A 26,155-nucleotide genomic window follows, 5' to 3' on the forward strand; every position below is an offset into this window, starting at 1 on the left:
TGAGTGCGTGTTGCCACTGGCTGCTGCGTGAACCCTACTCACCTGGACCAAGGGCACGATGCACGGCAGACACAGAGCCAGGCTGAATGAGCACAGCCTGGCCTCTTGGAAAAGCCTGGGGCACAAGTGCTCTCAGCCCTCTCAGCTCCCTCACGGGTCCTTCTGAGCATCTTACTTCTTATTGTGGATAATCGGCTGGTTTGCTTCTGTGTCGCTAAGCTCTAATTGGACTTTCTGTGCTATGAGTGGCAATGTTTGGCACATAGTAGGCCTTCCCCAAATCAAACAAATGATCACACGAAATGATTTTGCAAAATGAAGTGTGGGAAGTAAGGATGACAGAATTTCTTTAATTATCTGGCGGGAATGAGTATTGAGAAGACTTCAGGTGGAATTGTGTCACCTAATGATTATCCACTATTGGATATCATATAGAATCATATGCTCGTGGCTGGCGTGGGGGTGGGAGGGTGACAGCTGTAGAAAATCTGATATGAAGGGAAATGGAAAGGGCCAGAGAGAAATGAGAGCAGGAGGTAGAAAGCATGTGGGTTGGAGAGCAGTCTCACCAAGGCCACCAAATATATTTATATCTAACCTCTTTCCAAAAATAAGTCACGGTGGCTTATGGCAAACTCTCTGTGCAATCTGTGCCTAATGCACAATCCTATAATCCCAGTCCCCTGGAGGCTGAGGCATGGGAATATAGGTCAGTGGTAGAGCACTTGCCTACCACACATGAGACTGTCGGTTCAATACCCAGTACGGAAGGAGGGAGGGAGGGAGGGAGGGAGGAAAGATATGTGCAATAAAATCAACAAAACAAACATAGACAAAGGAATGAAGAGTTAAGGGGAGCTTCAAAGATGCAAACAGTAAGGATGAACCCTTTCTGCAATTAAAAGGCAGATGGATGTGCCATGTTATGAAAGAGGTGGGGCCTCTTAGGATCACAAAGGAGTGGGCATGTGATTTGGGTTGGTTGAGGAACCTACAGGTAGCCACTGTGGAGAGAGCAGATTCAGGCATTCTTGGCATCCCTGAGGGTCTTAGCCAGGCTGACAAGGTGGGGAGGAGGCATTGTCAGTGGAGGGAACCAAACAGAACATGACTTTAGGCATATGCTTGGAATATCTCTGCCTTCTGCTTTACTTCGGTGGCTATGATCCTGGCCACAGCTCAAGAGATGTTGGCTCCATTCTGCTAATGCTAAAAGTTCTTTGAATATACTGTTTTTAGAACCTTAACCCAGGATGGAACCTCAAACTCTGTTTTCCCACAACCCTATTCTCCTTGGTCAATTTTACAATTGAGAAGGAGAACTTAAGAAAGGACACAGACTTGTCTGATGCTCCATGAGGTAGTGGCAGAACCAGGCCTAGAGACTGTCGCAACCAGCTACCGTTGAAGATGTTGTGAGTCTATCCCTGAGACAGACGATGTAGCAACTGCACTCCTTAACCTTGCTCCTGGCCCAACTCACAGAAGGTTTTTGGGACTTCTGCACTAGATTCTGCACTATGCACCAAAAGGGGAAGGACCAGGCTATACTTTGCTAATGCCTCTTGTCCCAAACGAGCCTTTGCTTCAGAGGTGCTTAGGAGGGTTCTGAGCACAGAAGCCAGAGACCTGATGAAGTTTGGGGAAACCCTTATTTCTTTCCCTCTCCCCACAGGGGACGATGAAGAAGATGAGCCTGAAATCCCAGTGAGCCCCCGACCACGCCCCCTAGCTGAGTTGCAACTGAAAGAGAAAGCAGTGCCGATTCCAGAGGCCAGCTCCTTCTTCATCTTCAGCCCCACCAATAAGTAGGAAGTGCTTTGGCAGCCATGTGGGGTAGCTGATGAGGCTCTCAAAGACAGTGGCTTCCATCCCTGGAGAGTTTGACTCTTGATTCTCCCTGTCTTTGGTTACCTTGGGCACAGGCCATTCCTTTAGATTATGGTCTTGTGCTCTGTCTAAAATGCTAGCAGTGAACTGGGTGTGTAGCTTCATGACAGAGAGTTTGCCTAACATGGATGAGGCTCTGGTTTCAATACCTAGCACATACAAAATTAAAGTACCTTTAACATGAACAAAATGCTAATATTTCTGGAAGAAAAAATGCTTTTAAGTCTTATCAGTTACTTCCACTTAAGAGGGTCTGTGATTGCTAGTTCCCCTCTTAAGGGCAGTTTCAGGCGGGGCAAGGAGAGGTGTGGGGAGAGCTGGAGTTCTTATTAACGTTTTAATCTCCAGCTCTGGAATAAGCAGATTTCATGGAGTTTCTTCTGCCCAGGGGAAGGAGATCAGCCTCTCCCATTCTTGGCTGAGGAATCCTCATGATGGTGGGTGCTGATTGAAGGGATAGGTGATGGAAGGGCTTAGTTGGGTGTTATGACTAAGACTAAAGGAGGAAGGTGGAGGCTGGGTCCTGCATGTCTCGTCAGGGGCTCATGCAGCTACAAGGCTATACTTCCTCCCTGACTGTTGGGGGGACAGCAAGTGGATGAAGTGTCCCTCTATAGGACAGAAGTTAGTGAAGCCTGAACTTCCTGCACCTCACAGCTTCCATCCTCCCAACCTGCCCCACCAGGATCCGTGTCCTATGTCACCGCATTGTCAATGCCACCTGGTTCACCAACTTTATCCTGCTCTTCATCCTGCTCAGTAGTGCTGCACTGGCCGCTGAGGACCCCATCCGGGCCGACTCCATGAGGAATCAGGTGACAGTAGCCCCTTTAGCTGGTTCAACAGCCACCACACTAGGAGTCCCAGTTATAGCTTCTGTGTGGCCACAGGCAGCAGAGTTTCTTAGAGCTGAAGTTTCTGGAGGGCCAGAACTTCCCGCTGCAGTTTCTGAACAGCGCTGCCATAGCGGAGGCAAGACAGGCTGGATCTGACTGCCTGCCCTGAATAGCACCAGTGCTGGCGATTATAATGGTGGTAGTTGCCGTAGTGGTGATGGCAAGGGTGGTGAGACTAATGGTGATAATGGTAGTGATATTAGTGGTGGCAGTGATAGCAATGGTAATGGCCATGATGGTGGTGATCATAGCGTTGGCAGTGGATTATTGTTAATGATGGCAATACTGATGTGATGAGGTAGTGATGTTACTGGTAACGGTGGTGGTGACGATGATGGTAGCAGTCATGGTGATGGTGGTGGTAGTTATGGTAATGACTGTGGTATGGGAATTGTGTTGGTGGTAGTAGTAGTGGTTGTCATGGTAACGATGATAGTGAAAATGATGGTGGGGATAGTGATGATGGTTGTGGTGAAACCATTGCTTTGCCAATTCTCTCACTGGTTGCCTCTGCTTTGTCCCATCTCCAGATCCTTGAGTATTTTGATTATGTGTTCACTGCTGTTTTCACTGTGGAAATTGTCCTTAAGGTGAGTGAAGACTACAGGACTGATATCTCTGGATATCAGTTTCTCTGGGCAAAGTGGCTCCAATTGACACACAGTGATTCACCTGGGGACACCACTAAGGAATGGGAAAGAAAGAAGACAGAGATGAATAATGGTAGGAAATTGGATCCAGGAGACCACACAGGGCCTCAGCTCCTAGACAAAGGGGATCAAGGCAAGGGAGCAGGTGACTGAATGGAAGGCTGGAAAGAGAGATGACCCACCTGTGGCTGCCACCTCCCAGAAGAGCACAGGTCTTCTACACCGAAGACACAATCAACCTAAAAGTGGGCCTGGAAGTTGGGATTTTCCCTTAGACCCTTACTCCAAGTACCTGGCAAGTACTCTGGTCCTCCCAGAGTTCTCAAAGAAGTGACCATTGGGGAGAGAGTTTAGTAGCCTTGTATACTGGCTTTACTGCACTTGCTACAGTTTGTAAGTATCTTGGCCATGTGATATGGAGTCTAGTTGTTTGAAGAAGCAAGCTACAGGTCCTGAAAAGCCCTCTTTGGGCATTTGGGGTGGGAGGTTCCAATGCCACACCTTGCTCCGCCACATAAGGACAATTTTATATATATGAGGATTTCCCAGATTTTGAAAAATCTGTTAAAAGTTTAATCTCACATGGGCCCAGGATGCAGGCCCATTGATAAGAGTATTTGCTTAGTGCACATAAAGAGCTGGCTTGGATTCCCAGCACCACATACAAGCATGCCAGTGGTATATGCTGGGGACCTGTTCAGTCCAGAAGTAAAGGCAGGAAGATCAGCAGCTTAAGATCATCTTGACATACATAGTGAATAAAAGGGGTCCCTGATTATCAACTAAGACAGAAAGCAAATCGCTCTTATCTAAAGAAAGGAGCATTGTCCTGGTTTAGCCTTTTGCAACACAGCCCTATTTGCCTTCTCTGAGGTGGGCACACTGGGTTCAGGCTATCATAGTAGCAGACTCTGAAGAGCAGGGGGAGGCTCCATATCTGACTGGAACCCAGAGCCATAGGCCTTTATCTCTTCCAATAGAAGAGGAGTCAGCCACTGTGTATATTGACCAGAGCAGAGGAAGGAGTGCTCCCTTTTCAGATCTTTAGCCATTGATGGTGGAGCAGAGGGAAAAGGCAGCTGTGCAGAGGCCAAGGAGGATTTCAGAAATGGGTTGTTAGAGTTAGACCTTGATACCAAGCAAGGTAGTGACTATGAGGTAGTGAGTATGAGTTGTGGGAGGGCTTCTAGCTTGCCCCTCAGGAGGGAAGAGGGCCAGGCCTCCCGCTCCTAGGAAGGAAAGGAAGCTGAGGCCCAGGAAAACATCTGGAGAGAAGGATCTCTCCTCTAAGACTAGAGACTGGCACAGGTGCTCTGAGAGTGCCCAGGGTCTGTCTGAAGCAGAGAACCAAGGAAGCACCCTTGGGCTACAACAGGAAGTTGAGTAACACGACACTCTCTGCCACAGCAGGCACTCTCCCGAGCAGACCCAGAGGAGCCGCCTTGTCTAGGACAGGCACACCTGCTCCTCCAGCTGCTCGCTCCACATGTGGCCTCTCTCCTAGATGACCACCTACGGAGCCTTCCTGCACAAAGGCTCCTTCTGCAGAAACTACTTCAACATCCTGGACCTGCTGGTGGTGGCTGTGTCACTCATCTCCATGGGCCTCGAGTAAGCAGTGGCGGTACCCAGTTCCTGTGCACGGGTGCTCTGTGCCTGTGCCTCAGAGCAAGAGTCCCCACCCTGTGGATGGCTGGGCTCCTGGATGAAATATAAGGGAGGCTTGAGGCTGTGGTTAGGAACATCCTTGGGTGGTCTTCAGCTGGGCTAAAGTGGCAATGTTCAGATCTTAATCTTGTAGAGCAGGAAGGGAGGCAAAGAGGAGAAGGCAGCCAGGTCCCTAGAATGGGGAGTAAGTCCCAGCTGAAGGCCATCTCTAGTCTGATGAAAGAGATAGGGTCTATATCCACAGAGAGGAAATAAACCAAGGAGACCATACACAATGGTAAGGGGACAGCTTTACCCTGGGGTCAGGGAGGCCACATGTGAGAAACTCTAGGTAGGAGGTGATGAAGCTCCTGGCTGTAGCCCCCTGACTGGAGCACACTGCTCTAGGCCCCACAGCAACTCGCTTCCTGCAGGTCCAGCGCCATCTCTGTGGTGAAGATCTTGAGGGTTCTGAGGGTGCTACGGCCACTCCGAGCCATAAACAGAGCCAAAGGGTTGAAGGTGAGAGAAGGGGCGGGGTCTGCAGTCCTGGTTCCAGGTCCTCGAGTGCTCAGGTGCTTATCTTGTCCATTTCTGATGGTGAGAATGAGGCACGCCAGCCAGTTTTCCCCATGGGCCTACCTCTACAAGGAAGCAGAGTCTTGAATTCCCAGCATTCCCAGGACAGGATGGTGGGGTGCGGTGGGGCGAGCCCCGCACTCAGCACCTGCTCCTGCCTCTCCAGCACGTGGTGCAGTGCGTGTTTGTGGCCATCCGCACCATCGGGAACATCGTGCTGGTCACCACCCTCCTGCAGTTCATATTTGCCTGCATTGGAGTCCAGCTTTTCAAGGTGAGGCCCCACCTGCCCAGCAGCCCTTCCTTCCCCACCTGGGCCAGCTTGAGGGTCTTGACAAAAGCCAGCCACATCTTCCCAAGCAAGAGAACCCCAAACTGTGAAAGCAAATGACCCTGAGTCTATGGTTTCAAAACCAGAAACCACCCATATCCCGTGTGCTAAGTGGTTCCGGTTGCTAGCCTCTGAATCTCTGGCCACCCTGGCCATTGTGTCCACTCTTACCTTTCCTCTCACCCACTTGCCAACCTCCACTCTACTCCATCAGATTTGTCTCTAGCACCCCTAGCCCAACCACCCTCTTTGCTGTAGCTAGGCTCTGCAATCCATGGTCCTGGCTGGGATGTCTGGCATCCCAGACATCTGCAGGGGCAATCTTCATTGCTCATCCACAGTTGGCCTTATCCTACTGATAACCCCCTGCGAGGACACAGCTACTCGCTTTCTCCCTTGGAACCTCCTCCCACAGAATTTTGATTTCTGGGTGCCTCGGGCTCTTATGTCTTCTACAAGACACTGAAATTGAATGAAAGGAGAGTGTGCTACTTCCTATCATGACTCCATTCATGTTGACATAACCTCGGGCAGCCTTAGACAGGCAGTGGTGTCGTTTCACTATTATTCATTCAACCAGCATGTAAGAATCACTTTCTCTGTAGATGGGCCAGGACCTTGGCTAGGACTGAGGGACTCAAAGGCAAATCCATGATCCTTCTTATGGACAGGGTACAGGCTTTGAGGAAAGGGGTCAGTACCTGGCCTCTCAAGGTCCCTCAGAAGAAAGGGTCCTGTTGGCCGCTGCCCTGGACACCCTATCAATCAGCTGGACACTGCAAAGGGAAGCCACCTTCCCCAAAGCCTCCTCATCTGTTGCCCTGCTGCCCTAGAATCACCAAGGGAAGAGACTGTATTACTTAGCTCTCACCAAGGCACCAGATCCAGGGCCTGACATGCAGGGACCCCACTAGCACACGCCCCGAAGCAACCAATGAGGATCCACCTTTTCTTTGGTCCCATGTCCTCTTTATGCAAGAGCAATCATTCTCCAACATTTCACACCTGTGCTCTAGTTTCATCCAAAGCCCTCGAGGTCTGCCCATCCTGCAGCTAGAAGCACTCCTGGCACAACCTGCCATTTACATCACATCTTTCCTTTGAAGCGTGTCGCATACACTTTTTACGGTATTGCTTTCTTCGTAAAATTACTTGGATGCTGGTTTCTAGTACCCAGAATCCTACCTAGTGCCAGCTGGGTACGATCTCTGCTTCTCCTCCAGGGTCTCTTCCCTCATCTCCACCCTCTGCTCTGGCAACCTTAAAGGAGTGCCCTGAGCAAATGACGCCCTGGAGATGTGGCAGCCAGGTCCCTTGACTGAGGCACTCCCCTCTCTGGGCCTTCCAAGGAGCTGGACCAGAATTCATGCACTTCAAGCCTAACTTAGTCTTGGGGTGACCTTGCATACAACTCTTCTTTCCTTTCTTGTTTTTTAAAACATATTTGTATAACATAAATGAGTTTTTATTCATTTATTTTTTATGTACATTTGGCATTTGGCATACATATATGCCTGTGTGAGGGAGTCAGATGCCCTGGAATTTGAGTTACAGACCAGACAGTTGTGAGCTGCCATGTGGGTGCTGAGAATTGAACCAGGGGCCTCTGGAAGAGCAGCTAATGCTCTTAACTGATGAGCCATCTCTCAGGCCCCCCACAACTCTTTTTTTCAAACAAAAGCTTTTGTAGGTGGGCAGTATGTGGTAAAGACTAAGGGGGAATGTGCTCTTGCCGAAGACAGTTTTGGGGAGATCGGACCTTGTCCAGGCTGTGCTTTCTAACTCTGAGGACAAATTTCTTAGAGCCCTATCAGGAGGGTCCATCTGGATGGCTCTTGTTTCCTTAGGGCCAAAAGAAGAAAGGTAAGAGTGGGGCAAGCCCTTCCTGTGGAGCTACTGTGGCCACCGTTGTCAAAGGAGCAGAGCTGGGTATATTCACATCTTCTGGTCCAGCCTTGGCCACTCCACAAATGCCCATCTAAGGCAGCAGCCAGGCTGGGTGGGAAGCAGCTGAGGAGTGTGAGAATGGCTGATGATACCCTTGCCCTCAGACTAAGAAAGTGAAAGTCTCCTCCCTCCAGACAGCCTGCCTTCCCTTTTCCCTGCAAACAAGCACCCACAGAGCCCGCTTTACTACCTTATTTCTATGACCACATCTCCACCCCTCCTCTTTCCCCCTGGGTGCAGGGAAAGTTCTCCAGCTGCAATGACTTATCCAAGATGACTGAAGCGGAGTGCAGGTACAGCAGGTTTTGCCAGCTAAGGGATATGGGAGGCTCATATGAGGAGCACAGTGACCTTCAGGATGGGGACTGGGTACCAATTTATAGAAGTCCAGGCCTTCGGTAGCTGTGGGGAGGGAAAACCCAGCAGCATCCTTCCTTTCTGTCCTAGAAATGGACCGTCATTTCTGTGGCACAGTCACTACACAGGGCTCAGGGGATGTGGGTGGGGTTGAGGTGTCCCAGCCACACTGGGAGTGACTGGGCCTCTCTGTGTCAGGGGCTACTACTACATATACAAGGATGGAGACCCCACGCAGATAGAGCTGCGTCCCCGCCAGTGGATACACAATGACTTCCACTTTGACAATGTGCTCTCAGCTATGATGTCACTCTTCACAGTCTCCACCTTTGAGGGTTGGCCTCAGTGAGTAAGACCCGGGGTCCAGTATGGGCACAATTAGGGTGGTGCCAAGAAACCAGCAGCCCCCACTCTACCACACCAGCCTGTGGCAGTGCTCAACAAACTCATTGATTCATGCTACTCTAAGTGAGCCTGCCCAGAGAACTTTGACAAAATATGCCCAGCCCCCCCAACCTTACAAATGCATGCTTCTCTACCCACAATGGAGTCCTCATGGTTGACTGAGGATAGCTGAGATGCCCCATGAGAGGCAGGACCATGGCAGGGTGGGTTCTAGCCTTCCCTAAACTAGTTCTGCCTTCTCTCCCACTGCTTGGCTTCTCAGAAAGTTCCCACGGGCAGTGAAATAATGTCCATGTTCCTGGCATGGCTCTTGGTCTCTTTAGCCCAGCCCTACTTACCCCCTCCTCTCTGCCCACTCCAAGGCTACTGTACAAGGCCATTGATGCAAATGAGGAGGACACAGGTCCCGTCTACAATAACCGAGTGGAGATGGCTATTTTCTTCATCATCTACATCATCCTCATTGCCTTCTTCATGATGAACATCTTTGTGGGCTTTGTCATTGTCACCTTCCAGGAGCAGGGGGAGACTGAGTATAAGAACTGTGAGCTGGACAAGAACCAGGTACCAAGCTAGAGACGGGAAGCAGAGACCCACAGGCCTGTGGAGAGAGCCCCCATTGAGGTCCAGCCCTGGTCTGTGTACCTCATTTATCTCCAACCTGAAGCACATCTCACTGGTGCTGACCTGTCCTGTTCTTTTGTGTCCTAGCGCCAATGTGTACAGTATGCCCTGAAGGCCCGCCCACTGAGGTGTTACATCCCCAAAAACCCATACCAGTATCAGGTATGGTACGTCGTCACTTCCTCCTACTTTGAATACCTGATGTTTGCTCTCATCATGCTCAACACCATCTGCCTAGGCATGCAGGTAAGGAGACGAGGGACCTGCCAGACTAAGACCTGGGGCCTGGGCAAGGCAGGGACATGGAGAAGTGCCCTGTTTATCCCAGTGCTTGTCTCTAGAATACCTGCAAGGCAGCTGAAGGATACAGGAATGAACGGATCCCAGCCTGTCCCTTCTGGCTCATTTGTTAAGGCGCTAATTCAATTCTCCAGATAGATGGGATGGCAATTCTTCAAACAGGAGATGGCTGCTGCAGGCAAGGGAGATGTACAGGGAGCAGGACACATGCTCGCTGTTTTCCCTTCACTGTTACAAATCTGGAAACTTCTTTCCAACACCAAGAAAAATAGGTTAGGACTCACAAGACAGGTCTCCCTCTCATAGGTAATATCATAGTCGGTAACATTGCTATAATGGTTTAATTAAACATCTGGCCCTATGTAACTCAACTTCACAGTTAGGCACTGTGCTCCTAGGAGCCCAAGACACATTCAGTATACATTAGTTGACTTTCTCATAAGTGTGACCAAGCACCTTACAAGAAACACTTAAGGGAGGAGCAGTTTATTTTGGCTTATGATTGGAGCGGAAAGGCCCAATGGCAGGCTGCTACATGGTGATGGGAACACGTGTCAGCTGCTTCCATCTCAGCAGAACAGGAAGAAAAGACGGGGTGGGGAGCAAGCCTTAGCAATAAACCTTAAGGTCTACCCCAGTGATCTACTTTCTCTCAAACCATTGCAGTCTGAACTGGTGTGTTCAAACACACCAGCCTGTGGGCGGTATTTCACATGTAAACAATAGCGCAATGAGAAGACCAGGCCCTGTAGGTTCATGGGTCATTCGGGGAGACTCACTGAGCTGCCGGCCATGGTCAGGTAGAGGGCTAGAAGCAATGGTTTCTTTGGGGCTGAGTCAGGAAGCAAACATAGGCAGCACTGCTGAAGAGCAGGCCTGTCTCACCTACCTGTAAAGTTTCTGTAGAAGATGCTGAGATTTCACCAATTAAAAAAAAAAGAGTGAGAGTTTTGGGTGGTCCATAAAGGTGGTCACAGAAACCAAGGCTGTTGACTGAATGGTCACTCCATCCTCATCACTAGAGCAGCTGGCATATAGGATACTGGAATCCTAAATTCTAGCTAGCTTTTTTTTCCCACTAAACAGTGGTGATGTCAACCACAGAACTGAGGGTCTTCTCTTTAGTCCTATCCCATAATGACCATGCAAAGCTCTAGCTAGGAGACTGCCAGTTTTGGTCACCCAAGACCAATAAATAATATTTGCAGCCCTGAGCCATATTTGGTCACACTCGTGGGTGTTGAACCTCCACTCTCCCATCTGCTGTTGCCTATTATGGGATGGAATGGGCACGAAAGGTATCCTTAAGATCTGGTGGAAGTCAGGGGATTGCTAATCTCCGGGCTTGCTGAGATAAAACAGGTGAGACGTGGGCCTAAGGACAGGAGAGGCTGCCCATGGAGAGGAGGAATCTGGGTTTATGATCTGTAGCTGGTAAGCCTGGCCCTCCTGACCCACCTCTCTCCCATGTTGCCTCTTCAGCATTACAACCAGTCAGAACAGATGAACCACATCTCAGACATTCTCAATGTGGCCTTCACCATCATCTTCACCCTGGAGATGATCCTCAAGCTCATAGCATTCAAGCCCAGGGTGAGTGCCTGGGCCACGGGGACAGAGCAAGAGTTGTGACCTGGGAGAAGAGCCTTTCGCTCCTTCTACCCAAGGTCCTGCAACCTAGACTTCTTCTCTCAGGCTGCTCATGCCTTTGCTATGCCTTCCATCAGAGGCGGGCCCAGCAAAACTGCTTGAAACCAGAATAGACTGATGGCATCCCAGATGCTGGGCACTGCGTCCGTGAACCTGTTCACGTTCCCTGCCTCCCTTTCTGCTTCTGAAGCACAGGCCTCAAGCTAGGAGAGGATCTTGTTTTGTTTCTTAGGCTCTCAAATCTATTCCCAGAATCTCATCTCAGTCCAAGCAAGTTCTATTCTGTTGAGCTCTGGGCAGAAGTTTTAAATGGGGCTCTAGAGTGAAAGAGATTTCCATCTAGACTTAACTCCTGACAACCTTCTTACCACTGATGCTCTAAAACAACAGTTCTCAACCTGTGGGTCACAACCCCTTTGGGGGTCACATATAAGTTATCCTGCATATCAGATTCATAACAGCAGCACAATTACAGTTATGAAGTAGCAACAAAATAATTTTATGGTTGGGGGTCACCACAACATAAGAAACTGTACTAAAGGGCCTTAGCATTTGGAAGGTTGAGCACTACTGCTCAGAGGAAGAGAATTACAAGCCAGAAAGAGAAGAAACTTGGAATGCTGAAACCTTCCTTGGTCTGCCCAGCATCTTGATGAGTGTCATCATTGTCTGTCTGTCCATCCATGCCCATTCTCTGTGGTTGTTGTAGCCTCCCCCCGCCCTTCACCCGGCTGTCAGAGCTGCTTTTATCCACAGCTCAGCCCTTGCTCTTCCATGACCTTCTTTCCCAGGGCTATTTTGGAGATCCCTGGAATGTGTTTGACTTCCTAATCGTCATCGGCAGCATCATTGACGTCATCCTCAGTGAGATCGATGTGAGTATGGGATGGGCAGAGCGCTCACTGTTGTAGAGCTCTCATTCACTCTGCAAATGTTCATGGAATACCCATGACAAGTGCAACATGGTACCCTGGGGTTAGAACAGTGTAAAAATAAGTCTTTCGCCTTCAAGGAGCTGAAGAGCAGAACGATGCCTGGGTACCAGATGGATACAGGTGCCTCCACACAGCAGAAATCAAGAACTCTAGCGGCTAATCTGTGGCTTGAGGGAGGTGGAAGAGGTGGCAGTAGAGCTGAAAAGGGAAGCAAGCCCAAGGCGGGAAACGTTTTGGAGATATGTGGGAGAGAACGTGCAAAGGTCACACATGTTGGGGTGTCTCAGTAGATCCATATGGACATGCAGAGAAGAGAAGGAAGCTGGACAAAGCTGGGGAGGGTGTGAACTTCATGAGCCCACTCACTTTATAGTTTTGAATAAGTAATTGAAGGGTTAGATCTCTACTTTTGAGATGTGAATCCAAGTGACTGAAAAGGTGGCTTTTCTCTAGGGATCTAGTCATTGATGCCACTTATTAAGCATTTACAGAATACCTATATGTGCCTTGTATGGCTCTTGGTGCTAGGAGCACAGTGGGGAAGAAAATTGTAGGGGGTATCAAACAAAAAATAAAGGTATCACATGGTAAAGTAAGTAAAGGTAAACAAAGAAGGGTAAGGATGAAGCATGGAAGGGAAAAGAGGGTGGTATCAAGAGCATTGTTGAAGGGCTGGAGAGATGGTTCAGCGGTTAAGAGCACTGTTTGCTTTTCTAGAGGTCCTGAGTTCAATTCCCAGCAACCACAGGGTGGTTCATAATCATCTATGCCCTCTTTTAGCATGCAGGTGTACATGCAGATAGAGCACTTATATATATAAAATAAATAAATCCTTTTTAAAAAGGAGGAGGAGGGGTATATTGGAGCCAAGATCTGAATAAAGAAAGGGAGTAAGCCATGCAGCTATGGGGAACACTGTTGTAGAGCAAACAGAGAATCTGCCGAGGGCCTGTGGAGGACATGGCTGCTGAGCGCCCAGAACAGCGGAGGCCCTTGTAGCTGGAAACAGCAAAGACAAGAACACTGTGGTCAGGTCTTCTTGAAGGCCACGATTACCTTGGATTCTGTTCTGCGATAGTAAAGGTGTACCCCGCCCTTTGGGAGCTCTAAACACTGTCACACATTAGTTATGATGGGCTCACTGTGGCAGCTCTGTTGAGAGTAACCAGGGCTGACCCAGGGACAGCAGCCAAGACAGGCTTGCAGTGGTCCATATGGCAGAGGAGAGAGTGGGGTTTTGGTTGTGAGGATGGTGAGAGGTGGTCAACTTGGGGTATATTTTGAAGGCTGAGCAGGAGGGGAGAGAGGAGCCTGGAAGAGGAGATCAAAAGATCAGAGGCAGAAAGCAAAAGACACTGACCCCTTGGATCATCACTGAGCCACACCCTGGAGCCAGACAAGGGCAGTGGAAGCCAGAAAGAGAGAGAGACAAGGAAGGGCATTTGTCTTCCTAAGCCACTCTAGCTGGGGAATCATGGGATTCTACTCCAGGATTAGCTCATGTGGGGCAGCAGACTCACCACAGGCAGAGCCTCCTTCTGAACATCTTACCTCCTGGCCCAAAGCACCAGGCTAATGGGAAAGATAGATATCAGCCCTGGAAATGCCTAAGAGGGGGAGTCCAGCTGAGAGAAGCCTGAGCCTATGAGGAAGGGGCTGCGGGCCCTGGGGGAAGTGGCACCTTCTGGGAACTTGGCTGCTACACCAACTGTCTGTTGTACTAGAGGAGGATCCTGGGATCTCTGCTCACCTCATCAGAGAACGGTGACAGACAGCGCCATCTGCTCAGGGCTGATAGATGGGGGGCTCTGGGCAAAATGAGGGAAGAGAGGGAATATAAATGATGTGTACCGTGCATATGCCTGTGTGTTTCCATCCAAGCTCAGTGCCTGTAGGAAAATATTGCTCCGTGGTCTGAGAGCCGTGCTTGTCACGTGCGACCGGAAGAGAGGATTCAAATCAGCCAGAACAAATATCCCCAACTCAGATGGTCACTTTTCAGAGTCTGAGGCCCACATGCCTGTGGCCATTCTCTTGGCTATGGAGGCTGTCGTGGTCATTCTTAGATTTTCAGAAGTGGAAAATGTCCCTTGCCAGGAACATGTGTTTGATTCAGGGTTAAGACTGATTTGCCTTGCCTGTCAGTCAGAACTTCAATGACAGCCCCACTCTGTCCTGTCCATGTATACCTCCCGGCCCTTCAAAATGCGGCTGATGGCACTGAGGAGCTAGCTTCTAGTTTTATTTGATTTTCATTGTAAGTCAGATGGCCAGTTGTGGTGAGTGACTATTAGTCAGACAAGTGAAGGACACATTTGTCATCCAGCTACACATGAGACTTCTGCTGTGCACCGGGACCTCTGAAACCAGGCTGTGTTCCACAGTCGCTGGCTTCATTGGTCTGGTGGGCCCTAGCAAGGGCGTATGTCCAGTACACGCTCTAGATGAGTCTGACATGCAGCCAGGATTGAGTCCAGTGGTGCAGGGAGCCTGAGTGCTGGGGCCCACGGAAGCTCCGTGATTTCTTCTTTCACCAACCAAGGACTCTAGAAGATGGGCAGCTCATGAAATGTGAACAGGGAAAAGATCCCCCACCACCACCACCCACTTTGCCCCTGGGAGATGGATCTCTGTGAGGGCATCAGCCCTGGTTACAGGGGTCGGGGTGGGGAGTCTGCTTACAACTCTGAGCAGGTATTTCCCGGCATGCCCTTGGCAAGGATTCTCCCTGTACCACATAACCTAGACCCAGGAAGAACCCAAGCCCTTGCCACCCATAGACGCACCTCAAAGACCAGCTGGGACCTGTCTCTGTCCAGTCTTCCCTCCCCTCCTGTTCCCTCGCCCAGGCCTCCTACCTCTCAATTCCCACAGAGCTTCAGCCTTGCTCCCACCCAATCTCTGCCCCTGACTGCAGCCATGGGAGGTTTCCATCCCTTGCCTGTCTTTTTCTTTCTTAACTCCCCTTGTGTCTGTCCTTTCTGACAACTCTCTTCACCTCCGTCCCATGTGTTTTTCTCCCCTTTCCTCGTCTCTTTTCTCCACAGACTTTCCTGGCCTCCAGCGGGGGACTGTATTGCCTGGGTGGAGGCTGCGGGAACGTTGTAATTTCAGGCTGCATGAGCCTGTTCACCCTGCCCTGCAGCTTGCATGCCGAGCTGGCTGCGTGGATTGCATGGAGTGCCCTGAGAAATCAGAGCTCCTTTCCCTAGAACAGGCCCAGTGAGGGTTGGGGTTTGGGTAGAGGCTGGGGCCTCTGTGATAGAACATGCATGGATGTAGTGGCTTCCTTAGAGCCCTGAGAGGATTCTCTCTCCACACCCTCTCTATAGATGACAGCACAGTCTGTCACAGGGCCTCCGTGACTGTTCAGCAAGCACAGGGAACAGGGCTACAGCTGGCACAAGGGCAGGAACTTGCCCAACTTACACCACTCAAGAGTAGGGTGGGACAAGTGGAAGTGACCACACTAAGTATATGGCAAACAGCTTGGTGAAGCTATGGATACTTCTGGGGGACATTATGAGCCACCGGTTACTTAGTGATGGTTTACAGAGAAGGAGAAATGAACAGGAAGCCAGCTGCAGCCTCACCTCAGGAAGAATCCCTGCTCTGCTCCCAAGCATGGGCTTACGGCATAGCTTGGGCCCCACACCCAACCTTCTTGAGACTCTCGGCCCCATCATAGCCAGGATGATCCAAGGCTATGAGACAATAGGGGCTGTGAAGTGGGTCTGGAACAGTTCTGCTATGGATATCACACACACACACACACACACACACACACACACACACAAAACACACGCGCGTGCACTGCATTTCCTGCCTGCCCTGCCCCTTATCCCTGAGTGCCACCCCAAGACTGACCTCTGGGGCTGCTGCCCCACAGGACCCAGATGAGAGTGCCCGCATCTCCAGTGCCTTCTTCCGCCTGTTCCGGGTCATGAGGCTGATCAAGCTGCTGAGCCGGGCAGAGGGCGTGCGCACCTTGTTGTGGACGTTCATCAAGTCCTTCCAGGTGCGAGTGCCCAGCTCGACGGTCCAGGCCCGGGGTCCTAGAAACTGACCAGGGGTGCCACCAGCCCATGGGGAGACCCCCAGGTTCCAGAGCCAGGCAGGTCCCTGGCGAGGCGGGGAGGACAGGCTGCAGGACGTGGGGCTGTGGTTCCCTGGGCTGCAGAGCGGGCAGGTGAAACTCTTAGCTGATGCTCCATCCTCTTCCTCCACAGGCCCTGCCATATGTGGCTTTGCTCATTGTCATGCTCTTCTTCATCTACGCGGTCATTGGCATGCAGGTGAGGGGCAGGTGGGCCAGGCTAAAGGATGAGTCTTAGCCGAGCTATAGGGTGTGGACCCAGAAAGGCCTATCAAATGTTCAGTGCAGCTGAACACTGAACTTTCCCTGTCTCCCTCATCCTTGCAGCCAAGGGGTCAGCTCCAAGCTGAGAGAAGAGGCAGAACTGAGCCCCAGATGCCCCAGTTTTATGAGCCAGGATACAGATACAGGGTACAGGAGAGACCCTAGCATGGGATGGACATTAAGGACCAGATCTGCCCAGCCTCTGGTTTAATAGGAAGAAAATTACAATGTTACCTGTCCTAAAAAAGAATGCAATGTATTTGGCTTCAGACCTGATATGGCCTGAAGTAAAAGGTGCTGAGAAGAAATAAGGGTGAGGATGTGAAGCAGGTCAGGCAGAAGTGGCAGGAGAAGAGTTGAGGAGACACTTGTATCCTGGTTGTGTGTACTTTGCAGATGTTCGGGAAGATCGCCTTGGTGGACGGGACGCAAATAAACCGGAACAACAACTTTCAGACTTTCCCTCAAGCTGTGCTGCTGCTCTTCAGGTAGGAGCCCCCTTGGCTTTGCTGGGTTCCCTTCTGCACTCCAGGCAGTGCTGGTCCCACACAGGCCCCCTGGCACAACGCCCTGCTGTCACTGCTGTAAGACCTTGCATTGCTGTTTGGCACTGAATTCCTCCTGGGTGGAATGCTGCCTATTTACCCACTGAAGCAGAGTTCAGTGGTCAAGTGTCCTCCCCCCACCCTTGAGAGCGATGAGGCCTCAGTGACCCTTGACATTAATCTATGACACTCACTTTTGCTGTGGCTCTAATCATGGGTAAGAGCCACCCCCAGTCTAAGAAAGGTTTCTCTGTAGCTCGGTTCTACTTTAGCCCTGCATAAAGGAGGAACATAGGGGCTACAGCAAAGAGAGGACACAGTGACCATGCTTACGGGGATCCTTCCTCTAGGGAGCAGCCCAGTTCTGCTCATCCTACCCGGCTGTTCCTGTGGACCAAGCAGATGTGCATAGGCCAAGAGTGTCTCTCTTCTGCCCAGGTGTGCCACAGGGGAAGCCTGGCAAGAGATCCTGCTGGCCTGCAGCTATGGAAAGCAGTGTGACCCAGAGTCTGACTACCTGCCCGGGGAGGAGTACACGTGCGGCACCAACTTCGCTTACTACTACTTCATCAGCTTCTACATGCTCTGCGCCTTCCTGGTGAGAAGTCTGCAGGCTCTGGCCAGGGCTTGAGGGGTGAGGTAGGGTGGGGACATCTTAGGGATACCGGGAACTCTTGTTAGACTGTTCCTTGTTCTGATCCTTTGGGGAATCTGTTTTGTGAGCTCTTTTTTCTTGCTCCAAACGGGCTGCAAGACATTTTCATTGTAAGTATGGTATTCCTACTATATGTATTATACACATTACATATGTAGTTTGCATTCAAGAGGCCTGAGATAGACTAGTTCTCAACAGGTAGAGGCGTCCAGTACAGACATTTAACCCAACTATTCCTCCTCACAGAAAGACGCTGTGTTACAAGACAACTGAGACTCTAAAATTAGTCTTTCAGGAGGTCCTAGTCAGGGTCAGAAACAGGATCAAATCACTTGGGGGAGGCACAGCTGACCCTGAGGAAGGCCCTCGCTGGGTCCCCTCATACTGGTGCTGCTGTTTATTTCCCATATTCACCCAAAGCCTTTAAGTCTAATGTTTGCCAGACACAGAGCTGGGAAACATGAGTGTAGAAACATGAACAAAACCTAGTCTCCTGTCCCTGATGGAGCGAGTCCATGTGTGAGCAAGCCTGACAATTCAAAGGGCCCCCATGTAGTCAGGAAAAGGGTGGTGTAGTGGGAGGGGCACGGGCCAGTCCCACAATAGGCAGAGAAGCTCTCGGAGATCGGGAGAGCTCCCAAAGGGGCATGCTCACTCGGTTTCAGCGAATGGTCACCAGCGCATGCTGGGCAAGAACAGAGGCAGGGCCCAGTCTTACTTGCATGTAGAATGTGGAGTGAACTGGAGGGCTGGGAAAAGGAAGGAGCCCCATGCCCTGTCTACCTCTGTTCACCAAGCTCCTCACCCTGACACCAATCCCTGCATCACTTGCCTGTGCTGTGGGACCCCTGTCTTTTTGCAGATCATCAACCTCTTTGTGGCTGTCATCATGGACAACTTTGACTACCTCACAAGGGACTGGTCCATTCTGGGCCCTCACCACCTGGATGAGTTCAAGGCCATCTGGGCTGAGTATGACCCCGAGGCTAAGTGAGTCTTTGTGGGCAATGTTGGGTACTTACCAAACTACCCTCTCTTCCATCCTAGTACTTCCTCAGGGGTCTCTCTGTCCTCCCTTAATCTGCCCCAGGTTGGGGAGCCAGTATGACTTTATGAGGACGTGGTCTCAAAGCTTCTAGTTGGACACTTGGTCCTCGGGGGTGAGGACTGAGAACTTGCACACCAGGCCTGTGCAAGTTCTGCTCACTGCTCACATGTGTGCTCTGCTCTCCAGCTGTATTGCAGACAGATTACATACAATGCAGAGCCCCAGGCCCCACACAGACTGTCTGAGTTAAGGCCCGCACTGCCATTAGCCTGATCCTCAGGACATCTGCCTGCAGGTTAAACCGTGGGAAGCATTTCTCTCTTACTCCTCCTGAGTGAAGAGGTGGTAAGATCACATTTGCTGAATGTTTCCCAGTTCTCGGGTTTAAGTATTACACATATTGGCTCATCTAGTTCTTCCAACAACCTATAGCACAGGTCTTCTGGTCTTTGAAGTCTCACAACAGAGCAAATGGAGGCACAGGAGAGTAAGTTGTCCTGGGTCACACAGTAAGTGAGGGCACCAAAATTCAGGACAAGTTGCCAGAGTCCTTGGCAACTGCACTGTAAAATGCTTCCACCAGGAATACTAAAAGCTCCTGGGGTGGGGGAGGGGCTGGAGAGATGGCTCAGAGGTTAAGACCGCTCGCTGCTCTTCCAGAGGACCTGGGTTCAATTTCCAGCTCTCACATGGCAGCTCACAACCATCTATTATTTCCAGTTCTAGGGGATCTGACGTCCTCTTCTGGCCACTGTGGGAACTTCACACATTTGGTATACAGACATACAGGCAGGCAAAACAATCTATGCATAAATTAAAAGACAAAAGAACCGACCTGGGGCCTGGAAAGATGGCTCAGCAATTGAGAACACTTCTTGCTCTTCCAGAAGACCCAGGTTTGGTTCCCAGCACTGTGACAAATGATTCACAGTTGCCTGTAACTCCAGCTTTAAGGGATCAATTGTCCTTCTCTGACCTCCATGGGTACCTGCACACACATAGTATTCACATGTACACACACACACACACACACACACACACACACACACACACACAATCCTTTTAATCTACTTGCTTCTATCACTATCTATAGTCCTAACTTGAGCCTGGGGAGCTGGGATGTGGCTCAATGATAAAATGCTTGCCTGTCACATGAGAGACCCTGGGCTCAATCCTCTGTGTGTGTGTGTGTGTGTGTGTGTGTGTGTGTGTGTGTGTACTCAGCACTTAGAATAAGACAGCATGGAGAGCTCTCCAAATACCACAGCAGCAGCAGAGTAACATCCATGTGAGGCAAGAAGAAAATCCAGCTTAACACGACCCAGGAGCCCACATTGGCTCTAACCCTACAGTCTGACACAGGGCAGTTTATTTTAGCCATGTTTAAGTACAGTACAACTTGGAAAGAAGTTTCCTACTGTAACATAATCCCTTGTGCACAAGGAGGCGTAATTACATCTAAACTCTCCTCAGAGTACGTGCCACTTCTTCCACAGTGACAGGCTGCACATGTTATCTTAAGGACCTGGGGGATCTGGAGTGGTCTCCGTCAGGTCATGCAGATAGCACAGAGGTTACTAGGTTATTAACTACCTCTGGTCTGCTTGGGGGGGCTGGGGGAGCCCCCTGGCCATATAAATAATGCAAAGGTCATCTAGACTGTTGGCCACCTCCAGTCCTGGTTGTGGAAGCTTGGGAAAACTAGGTATGACTTGGCCCTACAGATAGCACAGGGGTCACGCAGGTTAGTAGCCGCTGCCATTCTCAGCCTTCACGCATCTTTCTTCTTTGCAAAGACATCCCTATGTGTTTAGCATTCCTGGTTTTCCTAGTGCTTATCTGTGAGCATAAAGAACCTTTGTTCTCCCAACCAGACAGAAGTGTCTTTCACAGACACTGAAGATGAGGTGGTCCATAAAACCTTCCGATCGAGTATTCCTAGGGCATCGCTCTGCTACTGCCAGTGTTAATGTGTTCACCTGGCAGTCCTGGTTGTTCTGTTTTGTGCCCAGTCCAGGGTTGTGGTTGCACTGCAATTGTGTCCCCAGCTCTGGAGGAGTCTCCAGAGTGAGCTGCCACCCCCTTGACCTGGATACAATACAACCCAAGAGCCCTCCTTTCAGCTTGACCAAAGCCTATGGAAGGTCTTAGCAGGGAGAAAATGAAACTCAGATCCCCTGCCCTAGAGAATAACTCCCTGAAAGAAAGAGTGTATCTCCCCCAAATGGAAAGCCCTATTCTGTGATGGGCACCCATGAACCTCATCTCATCTTTTGAAAGGCTATGGGACAGGGGTCTCAGAAAGGGTTGGGGGAGGTTGGGGCAGGAGTGAATATGATCAAAACACAGTGTATGAAGTTGACAAAGGACTAATAAAATAGATTTAAAATAATATTCTAGGCTACTAGACTAGGCCTTTTTAAATAAGGTTAAAAACTAGGAAATGTGTTGGGTGGTGGTGGTGCATGCCTTTAATCCCACTCAGGAGGCAGAGACAGGAAGATCTCTGTGAGCTCGAGGCCAGCCTGGTCTACAGAGTGAGTTTCAGGACAGCCAGGGCTACACGAAGAAACCCTGTCTTGAAAACAAGCAAACAAACAAGACAAAACAAAAAACTAGGAAATGTTCCTGGCTCCCTGGCCCCCTGGCCCCCTGCCTTTCTTGTCCACTCTCTGAGTAGGGAGCGGGGCAGGCTGGGCGACATCCCTGGCTGTACACTAGTCTGCATGTCCTCCCACAGGGGCAGAATCAAGCACCTGGATGTGGTGACCCTGCTGAGGAGGATCCAGCCCCCTCTGGGCTTTGGGAAGTTCTGCCCACACAGGGTAGCATGTAAGGTAACCTTTGAAGCAGCTGTGGCTCGGGGAAGGAAGATCAGCAGGTCCTGTAGGGCCGGGTGACTAGAGAGAGCCTGACAGAAGGAGACATTAACAGTAGTGATTTTCTGGGTTACTATCAGCTGGCCACCACCACAACAAAGACGGGAGAGAAATAACTTACAAAGAGAAAAGGGTTGTTATAGTTCCCCATTTGGGGAGGGGGTGGGGAGTTCCAATCTGTAAGTCAGACAAACTCATTGCAATGGGCCTCTGGTTGTGGGTGATGGGCACAACACAAGGGGTCATGGTGGAGCAAAAACCACTCATCTCGTGGCAGAGACCCAATGAAAAAAGTAGGCCTGCTCCTCAATTACTCCAAAACTGCCCTCTCTGTCCACCCCTTACCGTTGCCACCACCTCCCAGCAGTGGCACCCTAGGGTGCAAACCTTTAACACGTGGGCCTTGGCAGACATTTCCGATCCTCACAGTTTACAAGTCTCTCCCTGCTGACCACAAGTCTCATAGACACATTGTGATCCCCCGCCCCACCCCACGGCCCTTGCAGCCACCCGCTTCTATCCACACCGGGTGAGGATGCCCTGATGACTTGGTCCAGGGCATCAGTAAGCCCTACCTCTCCCTGCAGAGGCTGGTGGGCATGAACATGCCCCTGAACAGCGATGGCACCGTCACCTTCAACGCCACGCTCTTTGCCCTGGTGCGCACAGCCCTCAAGATCAAGACGGAAGGTGAGGGACTTCTCATGGCTGTCCCTTTCTCTGGGAGGGAGGATTCAGGCACAGATTTCCAGGAGTGTGAACGGAAGCACAGGAAACCCAGGCCACAGTCGCCAACTCCTCGTGGCCTTCAGGTCTCACAGGGTGCCATGCCACCCTCTGCATGGCAACATCACTAAGATTATGTCCCAGCTGGGTGTGGTGGCACAGGCCTTTAATCCCAGCACTCGGGAGGCAGAGGCAGGAGGATCTCTGAGAGTTCAAGGCCAGTCTGGTCTACAAATTGAGTCCAAGACAGCCAGGACTACAAGAGAAACCTTATCTTGAAACTCAAAAAAGCCAGGTGCAGTGGCTCATGCCTGTGATCCCAGCACTTAGGAAGGCAGAGGCAGGTGGATCTCTGTGAGTTGGAGGCCAACCTGGGACAAACAAGGTTACACAGAGAAGCCCTGTTTCAAACAAACAAAAAACCCCAAAACAAAAACAAAACAAAAAGATTATGCCCCATCTTCCTCAGCTGTGTCAGGGCCAGAGGCTTGACAGTGTTCACTCAGGGCTGGCGTCCCTCCTGAGTGGCTCTGGGTGGGACAAAGGTAGGACTCAGTACTGGTCAGGTGTGATTCACTAAACCTGTAGGCTACCAAATCAAGAATACAGACAAGGTGGGATCACGGGAAGAAGTGGGGTTGAGGTCAAGGTGCTGTTCCTGAGTCCCCCGTCAGAGTGCCAGTGCCTTCTGGGCCATCCCCTTATCTGGGCCAATGAAGTCTGAGGCATCCATGTGCAGGGTACTTGGGAAGAACAGAAAGAAGCCAGGATTCAGGAAAGAATAGGTTAAAGCAACAGGACGACTGCTTGGGGACCAAGGGACAGACGTGTGGGACCGTGGGAGTATGTAGGGGACTTGAAATTTTGGCAGAGAGAAAGGGTGATGCCAGCCTACAAAACTAACCAGTTCGATCATTGTAAGCCGAGGCCTGGGAGGATTAAATGCAGGACACAAGTGTGGGCTGCCCATGCCCTCACCCCATTGTCAGTGAAGAGTATATCAGCTATCACAAAAGAACGCTGAGCCAGGGTGTCAAACGGCAGCTCTCTAGGGCTTTGTCAAGCCACCCCTACCTTTCTCCACCACTCCCAGGCAACTTTGAACAAGCTAATGAGGAGCTGAGAGCTATCATCAAGAAGATCTGGAAGAGAACCAGCATGAAACTCCTGGACCAAGTCATTCCTCCTATAGGAGGTAGGTACTGCTTTGGGAGACCAGAGCCTAGGACAGACACAGAAAGGCTGAGAAGCTTCTTCAAGGTCCCTTGAGAATCTGACATCTAGATACAATTAATACCGTAGGCAGATGCCATGCAAGCATCTAACAGAGACACCCCAACTCGGGGTGAAAGGTGGGTGCCCATTCACCACCTCAGCAGAATAGACTGAGTGACCGAGGCTGCTGCCCCCCCACCCCGCTCTCTCTTCTGAATCCAGCGTAAGACTCACACTGGCTCCCACTGGCCTTCACCACCTCCCTTTTGGCTGTCTATAGATGATGAGGTGACGGTGGGGAAGTTCTATGCCACATTCCTCATCCAGGAGCACTTCCGGAAGTTCATGAAGCGCCAGGAGGAATACTATGGGTACAGACCCAAAAAGGACACAGTTCAGATACAGGTAAGTCCATCCTAAGTGGGTCCCAAGAGACGTCCCGGCTGACCCAAGTCCCTTTCTCAGTCCCTCATCAACAGTCAGGGATGGAAGCAAAGAGAAAGAAGCCCAGATGAACCGAATGAGAAGATAATTCAGTTTGGCCCATGGTGGGGGGTGTTTTGGCCTCAGGAGAAGATCTGGGATCTCCTTGTCTCTGAATGACTGGACCAAAGAAAATTTGATTTCTTCAAAGGAGAGACCACATAGTAAGAGCAGCAGTCTCCAAAGAAAGTGGAATCCATCCCCACCCAGGGGTCTGTTCCTCTGAGTATGAGAAGAAATGTTTAAAACTGTTTTATCTCATAGGGTTTTGATTTCTTTCTCTTTTTTTTCTGTGTTCATTGTAATGCACATGACTTAAACATTCAAAAGTAGACATGTAGGGCTGGAGAGATGGCTCACCTGTTAGGAGCACTTGCTGCTCCAACAGAGGACCTGAGTTCAGTTCCCTGCACCCACAAAGCAGCTAACAACCATCTGTCACTCCAGATCTGATGCCCTTTGCTGGCCTCGGCGAGTATTGCACAGACATAATATGCTGGCAAAACACCCACACAAATAAAGTCATGAATAAATCTTTAAAAACAAAACACAGCCAGGCAGTGGTAGTGCACAGCTTTAATCCCAGCAATCTGGGAGACAGAAGCAGGCAGATCTCTGTGAGTTCGAGACCAGCCAGGTCTACAAAGCGAGTTCCAGGACAGTCAGGACTGTTGCACAGAGAAACCCCGTCTCAAAAACAAAACAAAAGAAAAAAGACTCACACACACACACACACACACACACATTTGGGCTGTCTGTTCAATAACATATTTGCCCTTGTGGTGTTGAAACAACTATACTTTACACAATTGTACGTTTTTATATGAGCCATTTGTGAGTAGCTCTCGCACGACAGTCCATCAGCTCAGAATATTTTACCGTGAGTTTCCAGAAGACATGGCCTTAGCCCACATAATTTTCCAACATAGCCACAGTACAGCGACGGAAACTAGGAAGTCAGTGTTCGTACACAGCTACCCTCCACTTTATTCAAGCTTCACCTGCTGCTCCAATGATGTCCTTTACAGAAAAAGAATCCATCTCAGATTATCTTGCATGCATGTCATCTCGTCTTGGTAGCTTGCTTTCTGGAACCACTGGGCATTCTTTCCTTAACTTGACCTTGACCCTTTTGAGGACACAGGCCAGGCTGTCCCTCAGGTTGGGCTGGTCTAATGTTTCCTCATACTAGATAGAAAATGCCCATTTGGAGGGAGAATGTCATAGATACAGGTGCTGTGTCCTCTTTGGAAATTACCAGGGGATACTCATTTTGATTTGTTCTATTGGTTGTGGTTGGAAGTGTCATTGGCTAAAAAACACCTACCAATAGAGAAATTTCTCCATTAAGAAGCCTAGGTCGGGGGAGGGTTGTCAAATCTCTACCCACAGGGTTATAGAAAACCCCTTAGGAACTTTTCAGAATATAGACTGTCTCCCCCAGGCCAGAGAGGGACCATGGGACCTCATAGTCCTGTGATACTGATCCAGGATGGAGAACAGGTTTTGGGAGAGCTATAGGTGCAGGGGTACCAGGAAATTCATTTCTGGTCTCCGCTCCTGGACTGCACGATCAACCTGTCACTTGACCATCCCTAGGCTGGATTACGGACCATAGAGGAAGAGGCAGCTCCTGAGATCCACCGTGCCATCTCAGGAGACCTGACGGCAGAGGAGGAACTGGAGAGAGCCATGGTGGAGGCTGCCATGGAGGAGGGGATATTCCGGGTAAGTGAGGGGCATGGCCACTTCTGAGGGACCAGTAAGGAGAGAGAGAGAGAGAGAGAGAGAGAGAGAGAGAGAGAGAGAGAGAATGGCTGGAAGCTAGGCTGCACTGGGGCTGGATGTGGGAACTGCAGATAACCATCTCCACCTTGCCACCCATATCTTCCAGGACTCAGAATCTATGACCCCAAATATTAAATATGATACACCCTTCCCTGCATTACCCACAAATCCTCATCTTAATTCCATCTCCCAAGGATCTGTTTCCAATCTGGCTAGCCCTTAGTTCTGTAGAGAGTTGTAACCCA

At 50.3% G+C, this 26,155-nt stretch overlaps 1 protein-coding gene across 1 annotated transcript in view; it reads left to right on the plus strand.

The window, feature by feature from the left end:
- Cacna1s (calcium voltage-gated channel subunit alpha1 S) overlaps positions 1 to 26,155 on the plus strand; it is a 66,047-nt gene that overhangs the window by 36,184 nt on the left and 3,708 nt on the right. The window contains exons 17-39 of the mRNA XM_055598074.1: positions 1,676 to 1,808; positions 2,576 to 2,705; positions 3,317 to 3,376; positions 4,941 to 5,047; positions 5,518 to 5,605; positions 5,829 to 5,936; positions 8,181 to 8,233; positions 8,496 to 8,642; positions 9,065 to 9,266; positions 9,414 to 9,572; positions 11,109 to 11,219; positions 12,068 to 12,151; positions 15,259 to 15,315; positions 16,101 to 16,229; positions 16,441 to 16,506; positions 16,968 to 17,059; positions 17,555 to 17,714; positions 18,634 to 18,761; positions 21,560 to 21,656; positions 22,286 to 22,388; positions 23,518 to 23,619; positions 23,920 to 24,044; positions 25,722 to 25,850. Of these exons, the coding sequence (XP_055454049.1) occupies positions 1,676 to 1,808; positions 2,576 to 2,705; positions 3,317 to 3,376; positions 4,941 to 5,047; positions 5,518 to 5,605; positions 5,829 to 5,936; positions 8,181 to 8,233; positions 8,496 to 8,642; positions 9,065 to 9,266; positions 9,414 to 9,572; positions 11,109 to 11,219; positions 12,068 to 12,151; positions 15,259 to 15,315; positions 16,101 to 16,229; positions 16,441 to 16,506; positions 16,968 to 17,059; positions 17,555 to 17,714; positions 18,634 to 18,761; positions 21,560 to 21,656; positions 22,286 to 22,388; positions 23,518 to 23,619; positions 23,920 to 24,044; positions 25,722 to 25,850 (2,570 nt within the window). The remainder of the gene's footprint in view (positions 1 to 1,675; positions 1,809 to 2,575; positions 2,706 to 3,316; positions 3,377 to 4,940; positions 5,048 to 5,517; positions 5,606 to 5,828; positions 5,937 to 8,180; positions 8,234 to 8,495; positions 8,643 to 9,064; positions 9,267 to 9,413; positions 9,573 to 11,108; positions 11,220 to 12,067; positions 12,152 to 15,258; positions 15,316 to 16,100; positions 16,230 to 16,440; positions 16,507 to 16,967; positions 17,060 to 17,554; positions 17,715 to 18,633; positions 18,762 to 21,559; positions 21,657 to 22,285; positions 22,389 to 23,517; positions 23,620 to 23,919; positions 24,045 to 25,721; positions 25,851 to 26,155) is intronic.

This window comes from Psammomys obesus, unplaced genomic scaffold (genome assembly GCF_907164565.1).
Source record: "Psammomys obesus unplaced genomic scaffold, mPsaObe1.curated_primary_1811, whole genome shotgun sequence".
Classification (NCBI taxonomy): domain Eukaryota; kingdom Metazoa; phylum Chordata; class Mammalia; order Rodentia; family Muridae; genus Psammomys; species Psammomys obesus.